Here is a 24,589-nt window from a genome sequence, read left to right on the forward strand (position 1 = left end):
CCCTTTATGGTATAGACGAGAGAGTGAGTGGGTTACCAGCTACTGCCAGATAAAGGATGCTGGCACAGCCTGCCTCGGGCATTTTGTTAAGTGTTGTTTCCCTATTTGATGGTAAGCCCTCTGAGGTCAGATTTAGGTCTTTTGTCTTTCAGCAACGATATTTATGTGGAAAGAAGCTGGTCTTTGGAGTCAGACCTAATTAACCTTGAATATGGGTAATTGTCTCGATGTGTTGTGTGATCACGTGCAGATGGTTCAATCTTTGAGTTGAAGTTTCTTTGCCAGAAAGATGGGGTAATGATACATGCTTCACAGATTTTGCTATAAAGATCCATTCATTCATTTATTGAACAGATGTTTACTGAGCGTGTTCTATCTGCCAAGCCCAGAACTAGGAAAAGAGGATAGAGTATTGATTGTAAGATAACATCCCTGCTCTTGTGGAAATCTATGGTTGAGATGTGATAACAAGTGAAACATTTAGCATCATCCCATGGTTCTAGCACAGAGTGATGCTCAGAGCTGATTATTTTCTTTGCCTTCCTCTGAGCTGTACTCAATGCCCAGCACTCACTGGTCCACACTGTGCAGGGCAAGGGGTGGGCTGCGGGGAGTCAGTCAATTAGGACTTGAATTGACAAGGAAAACATCCAGAGGCTCCTCTGCACTGCTGAGAGTGGGGCGTGAAGACAAAGGCCTCTACTAGCTCAGTTCTGTGGTCCAAAGTGTAGCTTTGATGTGGAGAAAGTCGTAGAAATAAGGAAATGGAGACTTCCTAATTGAGTGTGTCAGGAAAAGAAGGTAAAATATATATCATCTATGTAAATAAAATGTTAATATAGAGATAAATACACATACAGACATTCTGGAGAGAGTGGCTAAATTCCTAGAACATTTCCCATTAGACCCTAATAGCTCAGTTGGTCAAGAATCTGCCTACAATGCAGGAGACCCCAGTTTGATTCCTGGGTCAGGAAGATCCGCTGGAGAAGGGATAGGCTACCCACTCCAGTATTCTTGGGCTTCCCTGTGGCTCAGCTGGTAACAAATCCGCCTGCAATGTGGGAGACCTGGGTTCGATCCCTGGGTTGGGAAGATCCCCTGGAGAAGGGAAAGGCTATCTACTCCAGCGTTCTGGCCTGGAGAATTCCATGGACTGTATAGTCCACAGGGTCGCAAAGAGTCGGATATGATTGAGGGACTTTTACTTCACTTGATTTCCCATCAGAATCTGGATCACTGCAGCAACTCCTTTGAAATCCACACCTTCTCCCTACAATTCTAATTCTCTCTTAAGAAGTGTTTTTCCTGCCCAACTGGACAATAGTCTCCTTGCAGACAGCATTGCTGTCTTACACATCATTTTGCCCAACTCAGCAGCTGCGGGCATAATTCATGCTCAGGGAGTGCTTAGACCCACGTCATAATACAGGATTAACTATTCTGAGGAGGCCAGGGTCTGGTCAGCATGTCATCTGTTTCAGATGGATATGTGACTTTAACATAAGCCTGCATGGTTCTTTGAGACATTGCATTTTGGCCACTGTTACTATTCCACACCTCCAAGCGTTTTCTGCTAAAGAAGCTGACTGAGCAAACCCATGGAGATATTTTTCATTTCCTTTGATGGAGCATAATGCCTTCGTATATAAACACAATAACACAGTCATCACATATGCACTTACATTATTGTAGCGGCTGTGTACTCAGCAATACTCTCGGCCAGGCAAGGAGCCCAGGCGTTTTATTTTCCATTCTGATCTAAATTATGTTCATAATAAAAGAGTTTTCAATCAAGGTAAATACAATTTCATCCCAGCCTAACATCTACATTCCTGCTCTCTTTCAGTCTCTCTCTCCCCTACTTTTTTTTCCCCTTTAATTCTAGGTCACTCACCCTGCCACGTGGGAGATTCTCCTCTTGTGGGGATAACAGCCTGCCTCCTCAATGAACTATAACAACAGTTCTAAATGCATCTCCTGTAACATACCTCTGTGATTTGCAAAAGTGGGAATAAATCAAAGCCAGGAAGAGATGCCACGTTAAGCCAGAAGCTAAATGTTATATCATGTAGCACGAGGCTAGGGGAAGAGAGAACCTGCTTTTTCCTGGCAGCACAATATCTTTGTGCTTGTTACCTCCGCCACAGCCCCATTAAAACAATCATTTGGAATCTGCGGGAAATTGTCACCTCTTTCTTTCCTGCCATGGCAGCTGGTACTGGAGGTTGCAGACAAAGCTCATTCCCTTCAAGGTTCTTAACACACATGCGAAAAGGAAAATGAAGCTTAATTTGTTAAAAAAAGAAAAAAAAAGTGTCAGCTTACCCTCAGGCTCAGCACAGGCACCAGGGGAAAGAAAAAAAAAAAAAAAGCAAAGATAAATGCCTCGAGGTGAACTGGCACCAACGCTAATTCTCCACTCACTCGGCTGCTCTTCTGTATGTATCACATTAATCATGCTGGATGGAGAGACATTTCCAAAACTTAAGCAATTTTCGAACCAAGATGCACCATTAAGGATAAATACAGTAGCATGACTTTATTTTGGGATGCTTTATTTGTACCAGCAGTGAATCTCAAAAATGCGCTGCAGATGTTAGTACAAATAATGAATACCTGGGTGGGGATGGGAGGGAGAGGCGGGAGGAAATTGACAAATGTAAGAAAAGGAAAGGCAACTGCCCTCCCTTTTTTCTCTTCCTGTGACCTTCCTCAGGTCACAGGAGCTGGGCTGGGGCTTGCCATTCGTTGAGATCTGCCCTGGTTCTTGGACCGAATCAGACAACAGACGGGCTGAATATTGCAGCTCCCCAGAGCCCTGTGACGTCCCTGGGCTCTCACGTGCTTCACTGCTGAGGTCTGAGCGCCGTTTCGGTTCTCAGCACCTTGCCACCCTCCAGTGAGCCCAGGCATCTCTGCTTCTGACACCCAGTCCTGCAGCCACTGCCCTGGTTGCTAGGTTTGAAGCTTCCTGTTGATGACACTTGTCATCCTCAATCCACTGTGCTCCCCATCTGGGTTCTCCACTACCTTGGTCTACTTTCCTTCTCGGGATGTGTCTATCTCTTGGAAGTCTTAATGTCCACTGTTGCCTGACCCATGGCCCTTCTGTGGGCATGACACTTGTCTTCTTGCCCAGCTGCTCTTGCACGTAGACTGAGCCTGCCTTCTAGCCTGCTATCTGCTGTAGTTTTAGAGGTTTGTGCCAGATCTTGTCTCATATTTTCTTTCCATATTGTGTTTTTGCCATACTCTGACCCTTACTTCAAAGTTTAAAGAGAGTAAGTGACTAGAAGCAGAGTGGGAGGTCCTAGAACTCCCACAGTAGCTATGTGACGGTGGCTAAGACAGAGTATTCAGAGGATTAGCAAAGGACATCCTTGTGAACTGGAGGTGTGTCATCTTAAAAATCCAAATCTCACATGCCTGAGCAAGTGATCATGTGTGTTGGGAGATGGCAGTGATGGGAGACATTGAGTGTCTGGGTCTCTTTCATTACAGACTTTTGGAAATTTTCTACAGTTATTGTTGAGATGAAAGCCAAGCTTCCTTGACACAGGCACAAAGATGAATTGAACATGCTTTCCTGGGTTCCAGAAAACCAAGTTTTTTCTAACCCTCACCTTTAATATATGGGACAAGTGTATAAACCCTGAAGAAGGATGAACCTGGGAACCTACTGTCTATCCATTGAGGACAATCCATACATCCCTTGATAATTTGAGGAGTCATCCCTTGCTTAGCAGAGAAAAAAATCTATCAAGAAAGTTTTAATATTATAAAATATGTCAAATGCATGCAAAATTACAGTTTATTTAATACACATTAAAAATCCAATTTAAGAAATAAATATATCCAAGATTATTGAGGTCCTTCATTGTTTTCCTATTATCAGAAATAATTAGTGTTCTGAGTTTGGGTGTGTAATTTAATTTCTGTACATTTACATCTATCGATTATGTGTGTATATGAGTAAATAATATTGTTTTGTATGTTTTTTAATCTTGTTGAGTAGTTCCACACTATATCTATTCTTCAATGACTCTTTTTCCCTCAATATGATTGTGAGGCTTATTCATACTCTAATTCTGGCATCGACAAACTATGCCCCATAGGCCAAATTTAGTTGGTGTTTGTTTTTATACACCCCTTGAGATTATACTCCATTTAAAGTTATCACAAAATAATGGATATGTTTCCCTTTTCTGAATAATATATCCTTGTTGCTTGCCTATTTTATACATAGTAGTTTGAATCTTTTAATCCCATAACCCTATCTTGTGATCTTGTATTTTTTTAGGTCAAACTCCCACACGAATCTCACAGAACTAAAATCAGGGTGTTGGCAAGGCTGTGTTCCCTTCCGAAGGCTCTGAGAAGAACCTGTATCCTTGTCTCTCCAAGCTTCTAGGGGAGGCCCACATCCTTTGGCTTGCAGCCCCTTCCTCCTTCAAAGCCATCCATCACATTCCAACTTCCGCTTCTTGACTCTGACCTTTCTGCCTCCCTCTTCTCCTTTTAAAGTCCCTATGATAAAACGTGGCCTGTCCAGGCAATCTAAGATGATCTTCCCATTTCAAGAGGATCATCTCAAGGCAACCATCGTTCCATTCAGAATTTTAATTGCCCTTTGCCAAAACACCTCACCAGTTCCAGGGATTAAGATGTGGACATTTTCAGAGCCTTATCTTACCTACCACAAGTCATCTAGTGAGCTTTTTCTTTCAGTTATCATATGTTTAAGTTCTGAAATTTGCATTGGGTTCTTTTTGCATCTTTTATGTCTTTGCTGAGACTATTTATTCTTCCATTTGTTTCAGAGTGATTGCAGTTGCCTGTTGGATCCTTTTGATGATAGCTGCTTTAAAATTCTTGTTAGATAATTCCAACATTTGTGTCATCTTGGTGTTGGCATCTGTTGATTTTCTTTCCTCATTTGAGTTGAGATTTTCCTAGTTCTTCGTATGACAAAAATTTTGGATTGTGTCCTGCACATTTTGAGTATAATGTTATGACACTCTGGTTCTTATTTAGATCTTCTATTTTAGCTGGCAGTTAACAGGTTTAGGTTCAGAACACACAGCCTGGCCCACTTCTGTGGTTTGTGGTTCCAATATCAATTTAGTTTTTAAAGCCTTTGCAATTCTATTCTGGTATGCTTCATGTGTGCAACCTAGAGGCTGATGTGAAACCTAGATAATATTCCTCACCAGAGTTCAAATCTCAAATCATTTGCTGTTGTTTCTGGTTGACCTCTTGGGAATTTGCCCAGTACTTCATACATAGATTTTTTTTAAAAAAGTGAACAGAACCCTATTAGAGAAAGATCCTGACTTTAATTGTTTTTAAGTTTTTTTTTTTTAATGTGGACCATTTCTAAAGTCTTTATTGAATTTGTTACAATGTTGCTTCTATTGTTTCTATGTTTTTGAGCCACCAGGCATGTGGGATCTTAGCCCCTTGACCAGGAATCAAACTTATACCTTCTGCATTGGAAGATGAAGTCTTAACCACTGGTCCACCAGGGAAGTCCCTTGTATATAGATTTACAAATCCTTTTCTCCAACATTCTTAGTTCTATAATACTCCCCTTCCCACCCTCTTCCCAGACCCTTCCTCTCAACCTTTCCTAGATATTTGTTTAGGATAGGACAAGAATACTTGACAAGTCCCCATCACACAGTCCCAAGGTGGAGGTGAGATAGTAGAGAAGGAGCACCCCCATTCATGTTAGTGTGAGAAGGAAGTGGTTGATAGAGTTCTATGATTTTCTTTGTAAAGTTTGCATATATTTTGCTAGGATCATTTGTGGGCACCACATATTGTTGATTCTATTCCTACACTTCAAACATTTTTTAAAAATTTGAATTTTGAGGTAAATCGGCTTGAGATTTGGAGGAAATGGCACAAGACTGTTGTATAAAAAATGTAACAGTGACGGTCCTTTTCTTAGTTGGCAGATAACTTAGTTAAATCAATAAATTGAGACTGGATCATTATTGAGCTGCTTTCTTTAAGATCAATCAGGAAGTTTTAAAAGTGTTTGGAATTGATAAAGATTTCTTAAAATAGCTTTTCTTTTGTTCTGTCTGAGGGACAGAATTGACAAAAAACAACTTAGAGATGCAGAATTCTTATAATAATTGATAGGGAAAACAATTTGAGAATTGAAGAAAAGAAAAAAGAGAAAAAATTCAGCGTAATAATTACTGATGTGTCTAAGAAAACTTTCTATTATTTGGTAATGAGATGACCTATGTAGATGAAATGCATAACTAGGATGCCAACCATCTCTTAGTGAAGGGAAAGACTGGTTAACCTGATGAGCAGTCCTTTGTGCCTATTTGTGGGTCAGATTTGCTATACAGATTGCCTGAAGTTGGACTACCCATAAGCATTAACTTGGAAATTTCTATTGTACATATTCAAGGTCACCAAAGCTTGACATATGCCTTAGTGAACTGTTTTTAGGAAAAGGTAGAAGAAATAAGATGATGAAACAGTGGTTTGGGATAGGGATTTGAGGGCACTGGTGAGAAAAAGAAAAGAATTAAAGATGGCTCCAATATATTCAGTGTTTTTAGTATAGGCATTTTGGTAGACGATGGTGACATTCAGTTTAGTCACTCAGTTGTGTCTGACTCTTTGTGACCCCAAGGACTGTAGCATGCCAGGCTTCCCTGTCCATCACCAACTCCCGGAGCTTACTCAAATTCATGTCCATCGAGTCGGTGATTGCCACCCAACCATCTCATCCTCTGTCATCCCCTTCTTGTCCTGCCTTCAATCTTTCCCAGTATCAGAGTCTTTTCCAATGAGTCATTTCTTTGAATGAAGTGGCCAAAGTATTGGAATTTCAGCTTCAGCATCAGTCCTTCCAATGAATATTCAGGGCTGATTTTCTTTAGGATAGACTGGTTGGATCTCCTTGCAGTCCAAGGGACTCTCAAGTGTCTTCTCCAACCCCACAGTTCAAAGCATCCATGCTTTGGTGCTCAGCTTTCTTTATAGTCCAACTCTCATATCCATACATGACTAGTGGAAAAACCATAGCTTTGACTAGATGTACCTTTTGTTGGCAAAGTAATGTCTCTGCTTTTTAATATGCTGTCTAGATTGGTCATAGCTTTTCTTCCAAGGAGCAAGTATCTTTTAATTTCATGGCTTCAGTCAGCACCTGCAGTGATTTTGGAGCCCCTCAAAATAAAGTCCGTTACTGTTTCCATTGTTTCCTCATCTATTTCCCATGAAGTGATGGGATAGGATGCCATGATCTTAGTTTTCTGAATGTTGAGTTTTAAGCCAACTTTTTTACTCTCTTCTTTCATGTTCATCAAGAGGTTCTTTAGTTCTTCTTCTCTTTCTGCCATAAGGGTGGTGTCTTCTGCATATTGGAGGTTGTTAATATTTCTCCCAGCAATCTTGATTCCAGCTTGTGCTTCATCTGGCCAGGCATTTCACATGATGTACTCTGCATATAAGTTAAACAAACAGGGTGACAGTATACAGCCTTGAAGTACTCATTTCCTGATTTGGAACCAGTCTGTTGTTCCATGTCCAATTCTAACTGTTGCTTCTTGACCTGCATACAGATTTCTCAGTACTGAAACAAAAAAAATGGAGGAACAGCAGGTGTATGAAGAGAAAAAGAGTCTGGTTGTGGATATGTAAAATTTGAGATGCTTTTTATATCCCAGTGGTGGAGTAAGCAGTTGTATATATCAGACTGGAATCCAGAGGGGAAATATATGCTGGAGTTTTAGGTCTGGAATTCATTGGTTCAAAACCATGGAAGTGTGTGCTACCAGATGGTGTTCAAAATCATGGAAATGTCTGCTACCAGTCAAGGGTAGAGGGTAGACATGAGAAGACAAGAACTGTGACCAAGTCCTAGGACACCCTAACATTTTAAAGTTGAACAGAGGAGCCTGAGAAGAAAACTAAGGGTCAGTATGACATCAGAATCAAAAGAAGGGAGAAGGAGTCAATTGTTTTAGTTGCTGCTAACAATAAAAAGGAGTTGAATTTCACGTTTTGGAGATACATACTTTGAAAATAGTTATAGTTGTGGAGATAACAATAAATTAAGAGAGACCATTGTGGGCAATCAACCATGGAAAGTAGATTGATATTGCAATGGACACACAAACATTCATCAATAGACAAAATAAAGGACAAATATCATCTAATAAATTTTTAAAACCTGTGGACAAGAAAAGGCACCGGAACTTCCCTGGTGGTACTGTGGATCAGAATTCCCCTGCCAATGCAGGGGACAGGAGTTTGATCCCTGGTCCAGGAAGATTTCCACATGCTGCGTGTATTACAAATACTGATGCACCACGCTCAGAGCCCGAGAGCCTGAGAGTAGCTGTAGCTCCTGAGTCTATGCGCTGCTACTAATGAAGCCTGCTTGCTTCCAGCCTGTGCTCTGAAGCAAGAGAAGCCACTGCACTCCACAACCAGAGAGCAGCCCCACTCGCCACAATTAGAGAAAGCCCACATACAGCAATGGAGGCCCAGGGCAGTGAAAAATAATCAATAAGCGAACATTTTTTTTTATACACGTCAACAGTTTATTCAGATACATAAATAACTCCAAAATCTTAAAAGTAGGAAATAAACATCTGCTCTGATAACTGAACAACTTTAGAGGCCATGAATACACATCCCAGGGTCATTGGCGTGAGATTTTTTTCCTGGGAAGATGGCTCTATCTGGAAAGTAATATACAAACAAGGTAGGAAATGAATGTGGCTTAATTTAGTTGCGTTGGTGCATTTAACTCACCTGATGGAAGGATACTTATTGTTTAGTGCTTAGCAGAATGGCAGCAAGTTGATCTGTTCTTTTGATTACATTCACTTCTGTAACCATATAGAAGCAAAGCTAGTAGCCTATGGCTGAAATATGTCTTCTTGAGATTTAGATTAGCATTGTTATTATTTTAAGATCTATCTATCTCTCTACTTCTCCATCTCTTTCTCTGTTAACTTTCTATCATCTATCTACTCATGTCTACTTTGTGTCACTTTTTAAAAAAAATTATTTATTTTGATTGAAGGATAATTACTTTACAATACTGTGATGGCTTCTGCCATACATCAACATGAAACGGCCATAGGCATACATGCGACCCCTCCTGAACCATCCTCTGATCTCCCTCCCCAGCCCTCCAGGTAGTCACAGAGTACCTACTGGCTTTGGGTTCCCTGCAGCATACATCAAACTCCCATTGGCTATCTGTTTTACATATGATAATGTATATGTTTCAATACTAGTCTCCAAAATCATCCCACCTTCTTCTTCTCCCATCGAGTCCAAAATTCTGTTCTTTATGTCTCTGTCTCCTTTGTTGCTCTGCATGTAGGATCGTCAGTATGATCTTTCTAGATTCCAGATATATGCATTGCACATGATATTTGTCTTTCTCTTTCTGACTTCACTCTGTATAATAGGCTCTAGGTTCATTCACCTCATTAGAACTGACTTAAATGCATTCCTTTTTAAGGCTGAGTAATATTCCATCATGTATAGTACCATAACTTCCTTATCTATTCATCTGCTGATGAACATATCTAGGTTGCTCCCATGTCCTAGCTATTGTAAATAGTGCTTCATTGAACACTGGGGTACAACTGTCTTTTTCAATTATGATTTCCTCAGGGTATATGCCCAATAGAAGGATTGCTGGGTCGTATGGTAGTTTTATTCCTAGTTTTTAAAGGAATCTCCATATTGTTCTCCAGAGTGGTTGTATCAGTTTGCATTCCCACCAAGAGTGTAAGAGGGTTCCCTTTTCTCTACACCCTCTCCAGCATTTATTGTTTGTAGAATCTTTGGTGATGGTCATTCTGACTGATGTGAGATGGTACTGAGAGTTAATTCTTGATAAGGAGTTGGGGACCCTCAAGGAGGAAGGAGTCCAGGGCTCTCAAGGAGGAGAAAGGGACAAACATTTTTTTCCTACATTCCTTCATCTTGGTCACAGAAGACTTTTCTTTAAGCCCAGAGCTAATGATTACACAACGAAACAATGGTCTTGCTCAATTCAGTTCAGTTCAGTCGCTCAGTCATGTCCGACTCTTTGCAACCCCATGAACTGCAGCACACCAGGCCTCCCTGTCCATCACCAACTCCTGAAGTTTATGCAAACTCATGTCCATTGAGTCGGTGATGCCATCTAGCCATCTCATTCTCTGTCATCCCCTTCTCCTGCCCCCAAGCCCTCCCAGCATCAGAGTCTTTTTAATGAGTCAACTCTTCTCATGAGGTGGCCAAAGTATTGGAGTTTCAGCTTTAGCATCAGTTCTTCCGAAGAACAACCAGGGCTGATCTCCTTTAGAATGGACTGGTTGGATCTCCGTGCAGTCCAAGGGACTCTCAAGAGTCTTCTCCAACACGACAGTTCAAAAGCATCAATTCTTCGGCGCTCAGCTTTCTTCACAGTCCAACTCTCACATCCATACATGACTACTGGAAAAACCATAGCCTGGACTAGACGGACCTTAGTCGGCAAAGTGATGTCTCTGCTTTTGAATATACTATCTAGGTTGGTCATAACTTTTCTTCCAAGGAGTAAGCGTCTTTTAATTAGTTTCTGGTCTTACATTTAGGTCTTCAATCCACTTTGAGTTTATTTTTGTATATGGTGTTAGGAAGTGTTCTAATTTCATTCTTTCACACATAGTTGACCAGTTTTTCCAGCACAACTTGCTGAAGAGACTCTCTTTTTTCCACTGTATATTTTTGCTTCCTTTGTCAAAGAAAAGATGTCCACAGGTGTGTGGATTTATGTCTGGGCTTTCTATCTTGTTCCATTGGTCTATATTTCTATTTCTGTGCCAGTACCATACTGTTTTGATCTCTATAGTAAAATTTAAAAAAAAAAAAAAAGCACAGAGAGTTCTGAAGCAGAAAGGAAATCAGTGGTTTGACTCGAATTCTACCTTGCTGTACTCCTCTGAAGCTCCATTCTGAGTCATTCTTTTGTTTGAAAATATCTGTTATTTTGCCTTCACTTTTTTTTTTTTTGGCTGCCACTTTTGCCCAATAACTTCACTAAGCACAAAAATCTCAATTTATAGTTATGTTCCTTCAGCACGTTGAAGATATTACTTCATTATCATTTGGTCTCTACTTTTGCTTCTGAGAATGCAGTTGTCAAATTTATTGTTGTTTATTTGTGAGTAATTTAGTGTTATCTTTCTGGTTACTTTACGATCTTATGTTTTACGATGATGCTTCTGGATGCTGAATTTTCTTTTCTCTTTCTTATCTTCTCTTTCTTTCTGTTCTGTTCTTCTTTCTCTCTTCTCCTTTTTTCTTTCTTTCTTCTCTTTTCTTTTTCACTTTTTTTTTTGCTTCATCTTGCTTATATATTCTTCTAGGTAAACTTTAGCCTATCTAGTATTTCAAAAAGTTTTAAAGAAAATTTAAATTTTGATTGTGATTTTATTTAATCTATTAATTAATTTAGGACAAATCAATATTTTTGGTATGCTTAATATTCCTATTTAGAAACATGTTATTTCTATCAAATTAAAAATGTCTCTTTGTAAATGTTTGCTAATTATCAAATCACCTTACATAATTCTTGTCAGATAAGTTTATGTTTGCTATATCTTTGTTTCTATTTTAAATAGACAATTTCCTTTTTTAAAAAATCTGTATTTTCTATTTGGTTATTGCTGCATTAAAGAAATCTATTGGGTTTTTTTTTTTTTTTTTTGTATTTTTACTATCAAGATAGGTCAGATTCTACATAGTATTTAAAGAAATAACCTAAAGCTCAAAACTAAAAATGGATGCAAACAGGAAAGATTTTTTTCAAATGCAGCAAAATCTTTTTTTTTTAATTTTTGTATGTTTTGAACAATTTTAGGTTTATAACAAAATTAAAAGAAATCTATAGAGGCTGAAACCTATTTTTAATGACAAGTATACTTATTAGAAAGTTGACTAGAGAGTACATTTTAATTACAAATACACAGGAAAAGAAAAGTAAGAATTGAATATAATCAAGAGAAAATATTTTAATATATTTATTTTCCTGCTAAAGGTTAGATAAACATATTTGACTACAGAAATGCCTAGTTGTAAAGGCTAATCAAATTTAAATGGGGAAATAAATAGACAAAGATTTGGTGTACTAAAATTAGTAGAATTTGGATGATATTCTCCAAGGGATAATTAAAGATACTAATAAGTTACAATGCAGAGTTAGCAGAAATAATTTTTGAGACATCAGGATAAATCTACTTTCCCTCTAGAATATAGTTAAGTATATACCCTAGAAATTACAGAATCAGCATTAATATTTGAGGATAAAGCAAAACAAATGATCAATTTATAATTTAGAAATACTTGGAAGAACTTAAGTGGCTGCCTAACTGTAAAAACAAATCAGGTCAGACCAATTAAATTCTGTTCTATGGCAGAATGGCCACCTACAAAGATAAGAAGGATTTGTAAAACATAATCTGTTTTAATTTCAATAAATGTTTTTGTTTCATTGTATATGATATCTTATTTTTAAGCTAAGCCAGTATAGGGCGATGCGCCATTCTCAATGGTTAGTTATCTTTAATAGGTTCCCAACTGGGTGCTCATATTAACAGGCAGTAACAAAAATTCATCATGGAGTCCTTTGGATTTAATAACTTGAATTTAAAGAAAGGAGTCTAAACTTGAACATTGAACAAAAGATTTGAGATAAACTGAGCTAAATACTAGTATTAGTATCTGGTGATAAAATTAAAAACAATATTGAAATATTAGAAAGAAAAATTCTAAAAAAAGAATTGATACCAGTAGAGAAAACTATACAATATGAAGAGTATTTTCTGAACATTTTTGGGATAAAACAGTTGCATGGCATGGAAATACTGGCTCAATAAGAGTATATATAAAAAAAAAAATTCCAGTATGTTTGTGGGGTAGAAGTTGAGCTGAGGTGTAAGTATCAAGATGATCATAGATCAAAATGTGATAGTAACAAAAAGTACTTATTAAAAGAGAGAAAGAAAGAAATGTGGAAGGAAGGAAAGAAAGAGATGCAAACAGAATTTAGTTGTATTGAAAAGCATATGGCATCCAAGCTCTAAAAAAAATCACTCTTTTATATACTACTAGTCATGCTTAGATTAGAATGTTACATCTCATTTTAGTCAACACATTTTAAAAGGATGTGAAGAATGAAAATGGATTTGAAGAAGGGCAACAAGAATGATTGAAGGGCTAGGGTATATATCCTTGGATGAAAAGTTAAGAGTTCAGTATTGTTTGGACTAGAAAAGGGATAGGTAAAGGATGATTTTATTATCATTTTCAAGTAGAGAAAGGATTTTTGTGAAAGATAACCCCCATTGGTGATTTCTCAGATCTATAGAGGATGAAAAAAGCACAAAGGAGCTTAAGTTTAAAGCAGAAAAGATCAGGTTTGGATACAAGGCAGATGTCTCTGCCATCAGGGAGATGAAATTTGAAATGACTTCTAAAGGAGGCTATGAGCCAAGCAGCCATGCCGCTTTCCATTTGGACGTATTGTTAAGCATGAAAACAACCTTGGGAAAGATGACCTATATCAGGGCTCAGCAAACTACTGCCTACAAGTCAAATCTGGCCCACCACCCATTTTCGGACAACCCATGAGCTAAGAATGTCTTACATTTAAAACTGTTGAGAACAAATCAAAAGAAGAATATTTTATGACAGAAGAAAATTATATGAAATTTGGTTTCAGTGTCCATAAATAAAGTTTTGCTGGAACACAGCCACCTCCATTTGTTACGATACAGGGGCTACTTTGGTGCTTGCAACGGCAGAGTTGAGTAGTTGCAACTGAGACCATACGGTCCACAAAATCTAAAATAATTATTATCTGGCACTTTTTGGGAAAAGTTTCCTGACGCTTGACCTATATGATTGTAGCCACTTAACAGAACACGTGGATTTTTTTTCCCTCCAAAGTCTAGAAGCTTTCTCTGTTGTAATAAAAGTGAACACCCCTGGGGTCAGCGGATGAATATACGCGGCACATTCTTTGAAGTGTCTTTGAGAGAGCTTTGGGTCCACAGAAGAACACGCCAATGTTGCTGCTGCGGTGGAAATGAGACAAGAGAAAGTGTTACACAGGGCAAGACCAGCCAGCAGTCAAGACAGAAGGGTACAGTTAGCGAGTAGCCGCGGTTGTGACTTTACGTATTTTTCTCCACCCACTTTCTTTCTTCCTTAAAATCTTTTCTCCTACTTTTAGCACCACGTTCTCACAGGTTCCCAGAATCCTGTTAAGCTCTGTATCACAAGATGCTGTGGGATACTGATAGGTGTTGTGAAGAAGGTTGAGATTGGCAGGTGCCATGATGACAGATGAAGGCGTTTCATTATAGAGGTGATACTGGGTGGAATTTTGGTCGTGACCTCGATTAGCATTCTCTTGGATTGGTGATTAGAATGTCACCTTCCTGAAAGCAAGAACCTGGTCTGTCTTACTCATCTCTGTAATCCTGGGTAGACAACCAATATTTGTTTGCTGAAGAAATGAGTAAATGGGTCTGTTCCCTATTATCTGCATGGTCTTGAGAGCAAGACTATGAATCTCAATCTCAACAGGAGTTGAACTAAGATTATAGTGACTACATGGTATGTTTTATCCAAAGCAAAATGAGATAATGCATTCCAAAAGGTTTAAAAAGTGTTAGTTATTACTATTTTTCAACTCTGCCTTTTCATGGTTAAGATCATTTATACAAAAGTTCTAGCAACTTTTGCTTACTTTTCCTGTCGGAATTACTTTAATTTTCAAAGAAGGCCAAAAAGAAGAGTTGGAAAGGAAAATCACACGGCTGAAAATGAGGTCACCTCTAAGTTGTCCTCCCTAATTACGGCATTTCAGAAAACAGTGTTGAAGGGATGTTTTTGCATATAATGAATGTCCCAGGGCTGCTCCAGTCCCTTAAAAACACAACTGCTGGCTCTTCTTGTATATAAATAATGAGTTAGCACCAGGATTCAGGTTGTCTCTGAAAAGTAGGAGTGGCTAGTCTCTACAGGGACTTATAGAAGATGTGATTTCCCTTATCTTGTATTGTACTATTCCTTGTAACTTTTTTCTAATCTCTGGCACAAGCTTAATTAGTGGGTTCGAGTCTGGGTCAAAAGTTCTCATACTTTGCTCGGCATAAGATTATCTAGACAGATTATTAAAACAGAGTCTCAGGCTCGAATCCAAGGAATGCATTTTTAGCAAGCCTCCCAGGTGCTATTAAAGCACATAGCCCTTTGAGCTATCCTCTGAGAAACACTATCTTAGAAAAATTCCTTGAACTTCAGGACCAGCCTTCCACACCACCTTTACCTCCTCATATCGTGTTTGTTGAGAAACACCTCTATAACCTCATTCTTCTTAGCTTGTGTGTTAACATGATTCTCTGCCATGTATTGAATCCACATTTAATTATGTGTTCCTGAACAATAATAGCCATGGTAGAAATTGATGGTTCAATTACATTTCAAACTCTAGCTTCAAAGGAACTTATCAAGTGGATTCGTTTGTAAATGACAATATGTTTAAAATGTTTGAGTATTATTTTTAAAGAGATTATTCCTATGGCTAAATTTGAGAAAACAGTTTTTCAGGAAACATTTCCCACTGGAAAAAATATGAGTTTATGACTTCATGAAGGAATTTAAAGGTGTTTATGGGCTTCTCTAGTGGCTCAGACAGTAAAGACTCTACTTTCAATGCAGGAGACCCGAATTCGATCCCTGGAGTGGGATGATCCCTTGGAGAAAGTGAGACTTCCCTGGTGGCTCAGCTAAGGTTCATGGGGTCTCAAAGACTCAGACATGACTGAGCAACTAACACACGTGGAAATATCAGCCAATGGTTGAGAGCTGTTGATTCGTCTCTTCATTGCTGGGCATGTTAATTAGCTTCCCAAAGTCCCCCTTTGGGGACTTTGTCCATGGCGACAGTTCTATACCAAACTCCTAAGTGCCTCTGTGAGGGTTAGATCAGACTTAGCACATAGTGAGCTGTCAAGAATGGTTAGCTTACATTACAGCCTACATTATGTCTGCCTGCTCCACGAAGCTGACCACAGGATGTGACGTGCACTGTTAACTGAGCAGTGATTACAGACTTCCTGGATCAACACTCTTGCACTAGGATTTTTTTTTTTTAATCTGAAGTGTTCATCTATTTTTTTTCTTAGTTTTTTTTTTTACTTTGTATTGGGGTATAGCTGGCTATAATGTTGTGATAGTTTCAGGTGAACAGTGAAGGGGCTCAGCCATACATATACATGTGTCCATTCTCCTCTATACTCCCCTCCCGCTCAGGCTTGTACTAGGTTTTTTGAGTTCTGCACTGCCGCAGTTTGAATGATAGATGGGTCAGGCAAAAGCCTTCCCCTTGAGGAGTCTGATGCCCAGAGGCAACCTTGCATCTATGTTCAAAGACACTGTTATGGGTGGTGATATTTTTCCATTAGTGTAGGTGTCACTGAAGAGATTGCCCACTGGTCCATTCCCAACAGGCTAAGATTGCCCTTTCGCTTGCAGCCACGTGTGACTGTTTGCAGACCATGAAGATGCTCTTTGATGCTCTGCCTTTAAGACTCCATTTCAAAGGATTCTGATTGCTGGCTGCCAGGTGTACCCCTGGTGTCCCCAGCAGTTCACAGCTACCCTGCCCCTTTTGAAGCTGCAGCTATAACACTGCACAGCTGAGTACACATGTGTCTGTATTTATGTAACTGTCATGGTTACGTAATCTCCAAAAAGTCTCACAAAGGAGGCCCTTCATCATCTACCTTCCACTAAGGCAGAAAAGGCCAGTCCTTCCTTAGCTCTCTGTTCATTATGGTCCCCATACATGGCATTCTTTTGTGTCCCTTGCTTCCCTGCCTCGGCGTTTGTGATTTCAAGTATGGACCTTTCTCATCACGAAGCCTCACTGTGAAGCAAGGAGCCAAGAGGCCTCACAAAGTAGAAAAGGCACTGATGTGGCAGCATTTTTTTTTCTTTTATGAGGCAACGGACAAGGGCAACAGAACCCTAATGGGGTTGCTAAAGAAAAAACATTCTTCTATAAAGTTTAATTACCCACGAATGCTCAGAATGAAGAAAAAAAAAGATTCTCTGTAAAAGAAGTATAAAAACACAAGGCATTATTCTTCAGTTTACAGCCTGCAAGTTGCAGAGTTTGCACACACGGGAGGCATTGGATTGGGGACAACATTTGCAGCATTGATCAGTCTGGGCATCTGACTTTGATGGGGAAAGGACAAATTTTACACAAGCTGCAGAGATGGTTAACATTAACAGCATTTTTAGCTCTGATAAACAATACAGAAAATTCTCTTCTTCCCCTCATATTTGCTAAATGACTATTGTGCTCATTTTTTTGTGGGCTTGATGCAGTTTTCAGAACAGTTCGGTGATGCCATGCATGAAAGGCAGCCAAAATGTCACTTCCCGGGAGGTTTCTGGCCAGCGGATATATGGGAGAGCGAGTGTAATCCCACCACCTTGCTGGCTTCCCAGGTTCTCCCATCTTGAGCTCTGCTCTCTTTAAATTGCATGTTTGTTTTTATGTGTTGGCTCTTATGCTTGGTAAGTTATAACCCTATAGGGGCAGACCCTAAACCCCATTTAAAAAAAATCAAATTACTTTATGCCCTGAGTGCACTCTGCAAATAAAATCGATAAACAGAAGCTTCCTGTGGATTTATGGAGGCTTAGAAAGAAGACAATGAGAACTACAAGCTCACTATCAGACAATGAACTCACTATCAGACTTCTATTTAATCTTTTCTAGGGAATGCTTTTCATTAGAGAAGCCTACAAATAATTCATCTCATAATTACATTTTGCACACCTTCCTTTTTGTAACCTGGGATGATAACTGCGTTGGGCATTTTTTTTTTTTAAACCCGCTTCCTGATTATTTATAGTGGCCTCCTCTGCTACTTTTCACTGAGACCTAATTACTCGGGGGTTGATTAGGGGCTACAGGCATCCCTAATGGTGTTTGCACATGGCTGAAACACTTCCCTAGCTCTTCCCACCAACTCCATCTTCTTTGGTGAGTCAGCACTCTTGTCCCAGATTCCTCATCCTTCTCATGGTCCGTTCACTAGCTAAAGCTGGTGACTGGACTTGGCTCTGAGGAGCACAAAGTTCCTGCTTTTGAGAGCATCAGGGTTACAAATGTTTGTTGTTGTGTTTGCTCAGTCATGTTCAACTCTTTGCAACCCCATGGACTGTAGCCCACCAGGCTTCTCTGTTCATGGAATTTTCCAGGTAAGAATACTGGAGTGGGTTGCCATTTCCTTCTCCAGGGGATCTTCCTGACCCAGGGATCAAACCTGCATTTCTTGGGTCTCCTGCATTGGCAGGCAGATTCTTTACCACTGTGCCACCTGGGAAGCCCCTCATGATTAAAATAGGGGAGAGAAATGAAAGCGGCTGACTTGTAGTATTGGATCCCCATGGCAGAGCTATGTTTCTGCCAATTTGGTTCCCTCCTTCCTCTGATAAAACTTTGAAAACATACACCTCCCACAGAAATACATCACACAGAAATATCCTAATATTTTTGCTGTATCACCTGGTGTGAAGAGCTGACTCATTTGAAAAGACCGTGATGCTGGGAAAGATTGAGGGCAGGAGGAGAAGGGGATGACAGAGGATGAGATGGCTGGATGGCATCACTGACTCAATGGACATGGGTTTGGGTGGACTCCGGGAGTTGGTGATGAACAGGGAGGCCTGGCGTGCTGCGGCTCATGGGTCACAAAGAGTCGGACACTCCTCAGAGACTGAACTGAACTGAATGCTTCAATAGATAATTCCCAGAGAGAATTGAAGAATAATGATACATTTATCTTGTGCTCACCCACCTCCCTAATCCCACCTACCACAAATGGAATAATGTCACTAATTTTCAGTGAATCTTCACTTGATCTTAACAGGAGGACTGGATGTCCTCTGATGGAAAGATACTATTTGTGTATGCTAACAATGCCCAGTCATAAGTTTATGGTGGCTTTCTTTTTCTCTTGAAGCTATAATTCGTTTTGTGTGGAATTTCTACCAAAGTCTATTTCTTTGAATATTCTGAGCAATTTAGTCGTATAAGGAATGTTTAGGATATCCTTTTAGACAGACAGACTTGTGTGCTATAATCAGAATGTTAATTTCTTAAAAATATCATTTTAAAACATTTTGTGAATATGTACACACAAGTGAGAATCGGAGGGTGTGCACACAAGCAAATGTGGCTCCAGGTGGACACATTTACTCAATTTAGTAGAAAGGTATTTTTACATTTCTGAAAACAATGGGTGGTCTAAAATGCATTCATGTAGCATGGATCAGAAGCTCCCAGTCATATGGTAAGTCGGCATCTTTCTTCACTTTGGGGTTGTACTGTTCTAACAAATGGTAGTATTCTTCTATTCTTTATTTTTTCTTCCAGAGAAAAGAAACACTTCTACTGAAGCTATGAAAAAATGGTCAGATCTTCTAAGTTTTATCATAATTAATTGCATAAAGTTTTACGCCTACAAGGCACGGGGAAGTTATTAGTAGATAAGTCAAAAGTGGCAAACTATAAATATTATGTGAAAAGTAAGATCAAAGATTGAAGTCTTATGGAATATGATTTTATTCAATTAATTAAAAACAACAGACCTACCAATACAGAAGGTTGAGCACACACATAATATGTGTTTATCAAAAAGTAGCTAGATGTGATAAAGATATATTTATTTTCATTCTGGCTACCTTCTTGGAAACAATTTCCTGATTTTCTGAATATTTGCCTAAAGCTTGGAATCACAATAACATCTACAAATAATGATATGTAGCTCCCATTTTTGTATAAGACATGCATTTCTAAAGATGAATAAGACACAGATATCAATGTATTTAATTAACATTTATATTTTAATTAAGAGGATAGTTTCCATTGTTTGTGAGTTTAGAGTAATTTTCTGTGCTTGTCTAACTTAAGCAACGTACAACAATAGTTCCATGCATGTCAGTTTGGCCATGTCAATAAACGACTTACTTTTTACATGTCCACTTACTATTTGTTGATCTTCTTTTAAAAATATACTTGTGCTTTTGTTATACAGCTGATACAATTATGAAAATTAATTGCACATAAAAACAACAGAGTATACTTCCCCATTTCCTACTTTCTGTCTTTGATCTCTTTAAAATTTTTTCTTTCCCTTTCCTTATTTGTATTCATTCTGATGCCCATCAATTTGTTTCTCTATTACTGTTATTTTTGCAATTTTCTGCTTCCTTTATAGCTTGCACTGTTCTCTTTGATCTGCTTCCCTTCAAGCTTTATTTTTGGTGCTGTTTTTCATGTTCTGTAAAAAAACATTTTTGCCCCTCTTTCTTTTATTCTTTTGATTTAACTCCTTCTTCTTAGAACAAGAACAGACTCCTGCTTTAAATGAACAGGTAAATGTTTTTAAAAGAGTAAGCCCTAAGAATACTCTGCTTTGCACTGATGAATAGAAATGGTTGAGAGCCTACTTCAAAGACCCTCAAGAACAAAGAACCTTTTCTGAGGCCATGAACAAATCCACCAATTCTTTCTGGCCCATCTTTGCCAAAAGATATGAGCTAATGACAGGACAGACCTGTCTTCTATGAGTAACCAATGAAGCTTGGGAACAAACATCTCCTTGACATAATCAGGGGGGAAAACATACTGTTTATCTCTTTAATAACCATCTTGAGGAAAATTAATGTGACTTTGTTCTTTGTGCAGAACAATAATTGAATTGTGTGTTTTATTTATAACTTGGCAAAGGCCAAGATATTGAAATACTTCTCAATATTAGATTTTCTTGTTTAAAAATTAGATTCTATTGGCATTCTCTTTCTGTGATGTCTTCATTAAAAGCTTCATTAAACATAAATCTTTTACACAGCAGAAAACAAAATTACTTTAAGGAGGTCATTTAAAAAGTCTTTTGGAAGAGTAGTGCTAAGCCTTCTACTGGTGGGAATCTGGCATTCCATGAATAAAAGGATAATTGAGCTTTCCTAACCAGTGAATCCAAAAGGAAATCAACCCTAAATATTCACTGGAGGGACGGATGCTGAATCTGAAGCTTCATTACTTTGGCCACTTGATGGGAAGAGCCAACTCACTGAAAAAGACCATGTGCTGGGGAAGACTGAGGGCAGGAGGAGAAGGAGATGACAGAGGATGAGATGGATGGCATCACCAACTCAATGGACATGAATCTGAACAAACTCTAGGAGACAGTGAGGGACAGAGAAGCCTGGTGGGCTACAGTCCTTGTGGTGGCAAGGAATTGGCCAGCTGAACAACAGCAACAACAGTAACACAGGTCTAATGTTAATTACATTGATAGTTGAAGTTGTATAATACGTTGCAGTGTTAGAGAGTCTAAGGTTGTTATAGATACACTATTTTTAGAATTATAGAGGCTTGATTCAGTGACATCCAAACCTTGGGTGTTTTTTTCTTTTCTTAAAACTCTGGAAGAGATGAAGTCTTCCACTGGGAAGAGAGAGTTCCCATAACTCTTGTGCTGAAAAATTCAACTGGGCTTTAAGTACATGTATATACTATACGTCGATTATGGCTTTTGAAAAGGAATGAACACATGCTTCACAAGGCAATGAGAAAAGTGACAGCTATATGATTTTCCCACTTTCAAACTGTTCTCTACTCCTCACTCCCTGCAGAATCCGACAGACTCAATTCTCAGCACAATGCAATATGATTTTGGAGGAAGAGTTGGTGCAAATACAGTTCTACCCTCCATCTCTTGGTGCTGTGTTTCTGGTTTACACCTTTCTGAGGGAAGGGAGATAATTAAATGGTTTGTTCTGAAAGGTCTTCTTACTGGGCTGTAAACTTCATATGTAACACAAATAAACAAATACAACGTGAAGCATCAATAAGGGACAATCAAAGCTATGGTTTTTCCAGTAGTCATGTATGGATGTGAGAGTTGGACCATAAAGTTGGAGGACTGAAGAATTGATGCTTTTGAACTTTGGTGTTGGAGAAGACTCTTGAGAGTCCCTTGGACTGCAAGGAGATCCAACCAGTCAATCCTAAAGGAAATAAACTCTGAATATTCATTGGAAGGACTGATGCTGAAGCTGAAGCTCCAATACTTGGCCACCTGATGCGAAGAACCAAATTATTGGAAAAGACCCTGATGCTGGGAAAGATTGAAAGAGAAGTGGGCAGCAAGAGAAGTGGGCAGCAGAGGATGAGATGGTTAGAGAGCATCACCCATTCAGTGGACATGAATTTGAGCAAACTCTGGGAGATGGGGAGGACAGAAGAATCTAGTATGCTACAGTCCAAGGAGTCACAGAGAGTCAAACATGACTTAATGATTGAACAACAACAAAAACAGCACAGAAAAGAGCAGTCTTATCTATAAAAGCTTAAAGACAAAGATATGCTTTTGACATGCTCTTGTCAAAAGCCTGCAGTGTGGGAACATTAGTCCCACAATAATTAAAAATTGAGTGTAAAACATTTATCAGATGAATAATTTTTTTTTCTAAAAGAAGAACATAGCAACCTGATCCATGGCCTCCTGGATCATGCCAGGAACAGTGTCTGCAGTCTCAGGGCCTTGGCACATGCTGCCCTTTTGCTTTTTCCCAGTTGCCCACATGGCACACTTGCCAGCTCCTTACCTTCTTCAGGTCTTTCCTCAAAAGTGGAAACTATTCTTTAAACAAAGACAATATTAGGACATGCTGCTTCCAAGACCTGTAGATGATGTGGGCTCAGAAGAACAATGACTGATTTAGACAATATATATAAATAACAACAAAATCTTTGTATCAGTGCTTTGTACTTCACCAAGTTTTTCAACATACTATGCATTTTAAAATTATGAAGATAACAATGTGAATGTATAGAATCCTGCATGTTTTACACTGGGCCCCAAAAGCTCAAACAAACTCCCTTATTTGTCACATAGTAACTTCCAGAATCAGAAAACACAGCCTTCATTCTTGTCTTATGGTCCCAGAGCAAATGCCCTTCCTCTTCTATGATGAAGTTTATCATATAGTAGTCATACTTAAGTTTTTTTATTAAAACTCATCTCACACACTAGCAAAGTAATGCTCGAAATTCTCCAAGCTAGGCTTCAACAGTATGTCAACCATGAACTTCCAGATGTTCAAGCTGGATTTAGAAAAAGCAGAGGAACCAGAGATCAAATTGCCAACATCCGTTGGATCATTGAAAAAACAAGAGACTTCCAGAAAAACATCTATTTGTGCCTCATTCATTGACTATGCCAAAACCTTTGACTGTGTGGATCACAAAAAACTGTAAAATTCTTAAAGAGATGGGAATACCAGACCACCTTACCTGCCTCCTGAGAAATCTATATTCAGGTCAAAAAGCAACAGTTAGAACTTGACATGGAACAAGAGACTGGTTCCAAATCAGGAAAGGAGTACGTCAAGGCTGTATATTGTCACCCTGCTTATTTAACTTCTATGCAGAGTACATCATGCAAAATGTCAGGCTGGACAAAGCACAAGCTGGAATCAAGATTGCTGGGAGAAATATCAGTAACCTCAGATACACAGATGACACCAACTTTATGGCAGAAAGTGAAGAAGAATTGAAGAGCCTCCTGATGAAAGTGAAAGAGGATAATGAAAAAGCTGAGACATTACCTTGGCAACAAAAGTCCATCTAGTCAAAGCTATGGTTTTTCCAGTAGTATGAATGTGAGAGTTGGACTATAAAGAAAGCTGAGCAACAAAGAATGGATGCTTTTAAACTGTGGTGTTGGAGGAGACTTGAGAGCCCCTTGGACTGCAGGGAGATCAAACCAGTCCATCCTAAAGGAGATCAGTCCTGAATATTCATTGGAAGGACTGATGCTGAAGCTGAAACTCCAATACTTTGGCCACCTGATACAAGGAACTGACTCACTGGAAAAGAACCTGGGAAGAGATACTGAGAAAGGTTGAAGGCAGAAGGAGAAGGGGACAACAGAGGATGAGATGGTTGGATGGCATCACTGACTCGATGGACATGAGTTTGAGCAAACTCCGGGAGTTGGTGATGGACAGGGATGTCTGGTGTGCTGCAGTCTATGGGGTTGCAGGGAGTTGGACACAACTGAGAGACTGAACTGAACTGAGCTGAACTAATAATTAATAATGATCACAGCTAACACTGAACTCAAAGCAGTGTTTTAGGCCCTTTAAAATTCACACAGTTAATCCTCACAGAAGCCTAGGAGGTAAACAGTTTTATTATTTGCAGTTTATGGAGAAGGGGATGGTCAGAGCCAAGTTAAATAATCTGTTCAAGGTAAATTGGTATTAATGATGGAGCCAGGATTTACAACCAGGTACTCAGACTCCTAAATTCCTGCTTGGTTTTAGAATATTTTTTTCTGCTTTGCAAGATATGCTTTAGGTACAGTTTACAGTTTGACATAAGTGAATTCTCCAGTTTAGTAATTACAGATCAATTGTGTTTACCCAATATTTCTTGAAGGCATTGGCAGTTTAAGAAATACCA

The 24,589-nt window shown here is 39.0% G+C and overlaps 1 protein-coding gene across 1 annotated transcript in view; it reads right to left on the minus strand.

Moving 5' to 3' along the window:
- Positions 1-13,975: 13,975 nt before the first annotated feature.
- The window catches only part of NOX3 (NADPH oxidase 3), a 65,928-nt gene continuing 55,314 nt past the window's right edge, over positions 13,976-24,589 (minus strand). The window contains exon 13 of the mRNA XM_040239324.1: positions 13,976-14,102. Within this exon, the coding sequence (XP_040095258.1) occupies positions 13,976-14,102 (127 nt within the window). The remainder of the gene's footprint in view (positions 14,103-24,589) is intronic.

This window comes from Oryx dammah, unplaced genomic scaffold (genome assembly GCF_014754425.2).
Source record: "Oryx dammah isolate SB20612 unplaced genomic scaffold, SCBI_Odam_1.1 HiC_scaffold_4, whole genome shotgun sequence".
Classification (NCBI taxonomy): domain Eukaryota; kingdom Metazoa; phylum Chordata; class Mammalia; order Artiodactyla; family Bovidae; genus Oryx; species Oryx dammah.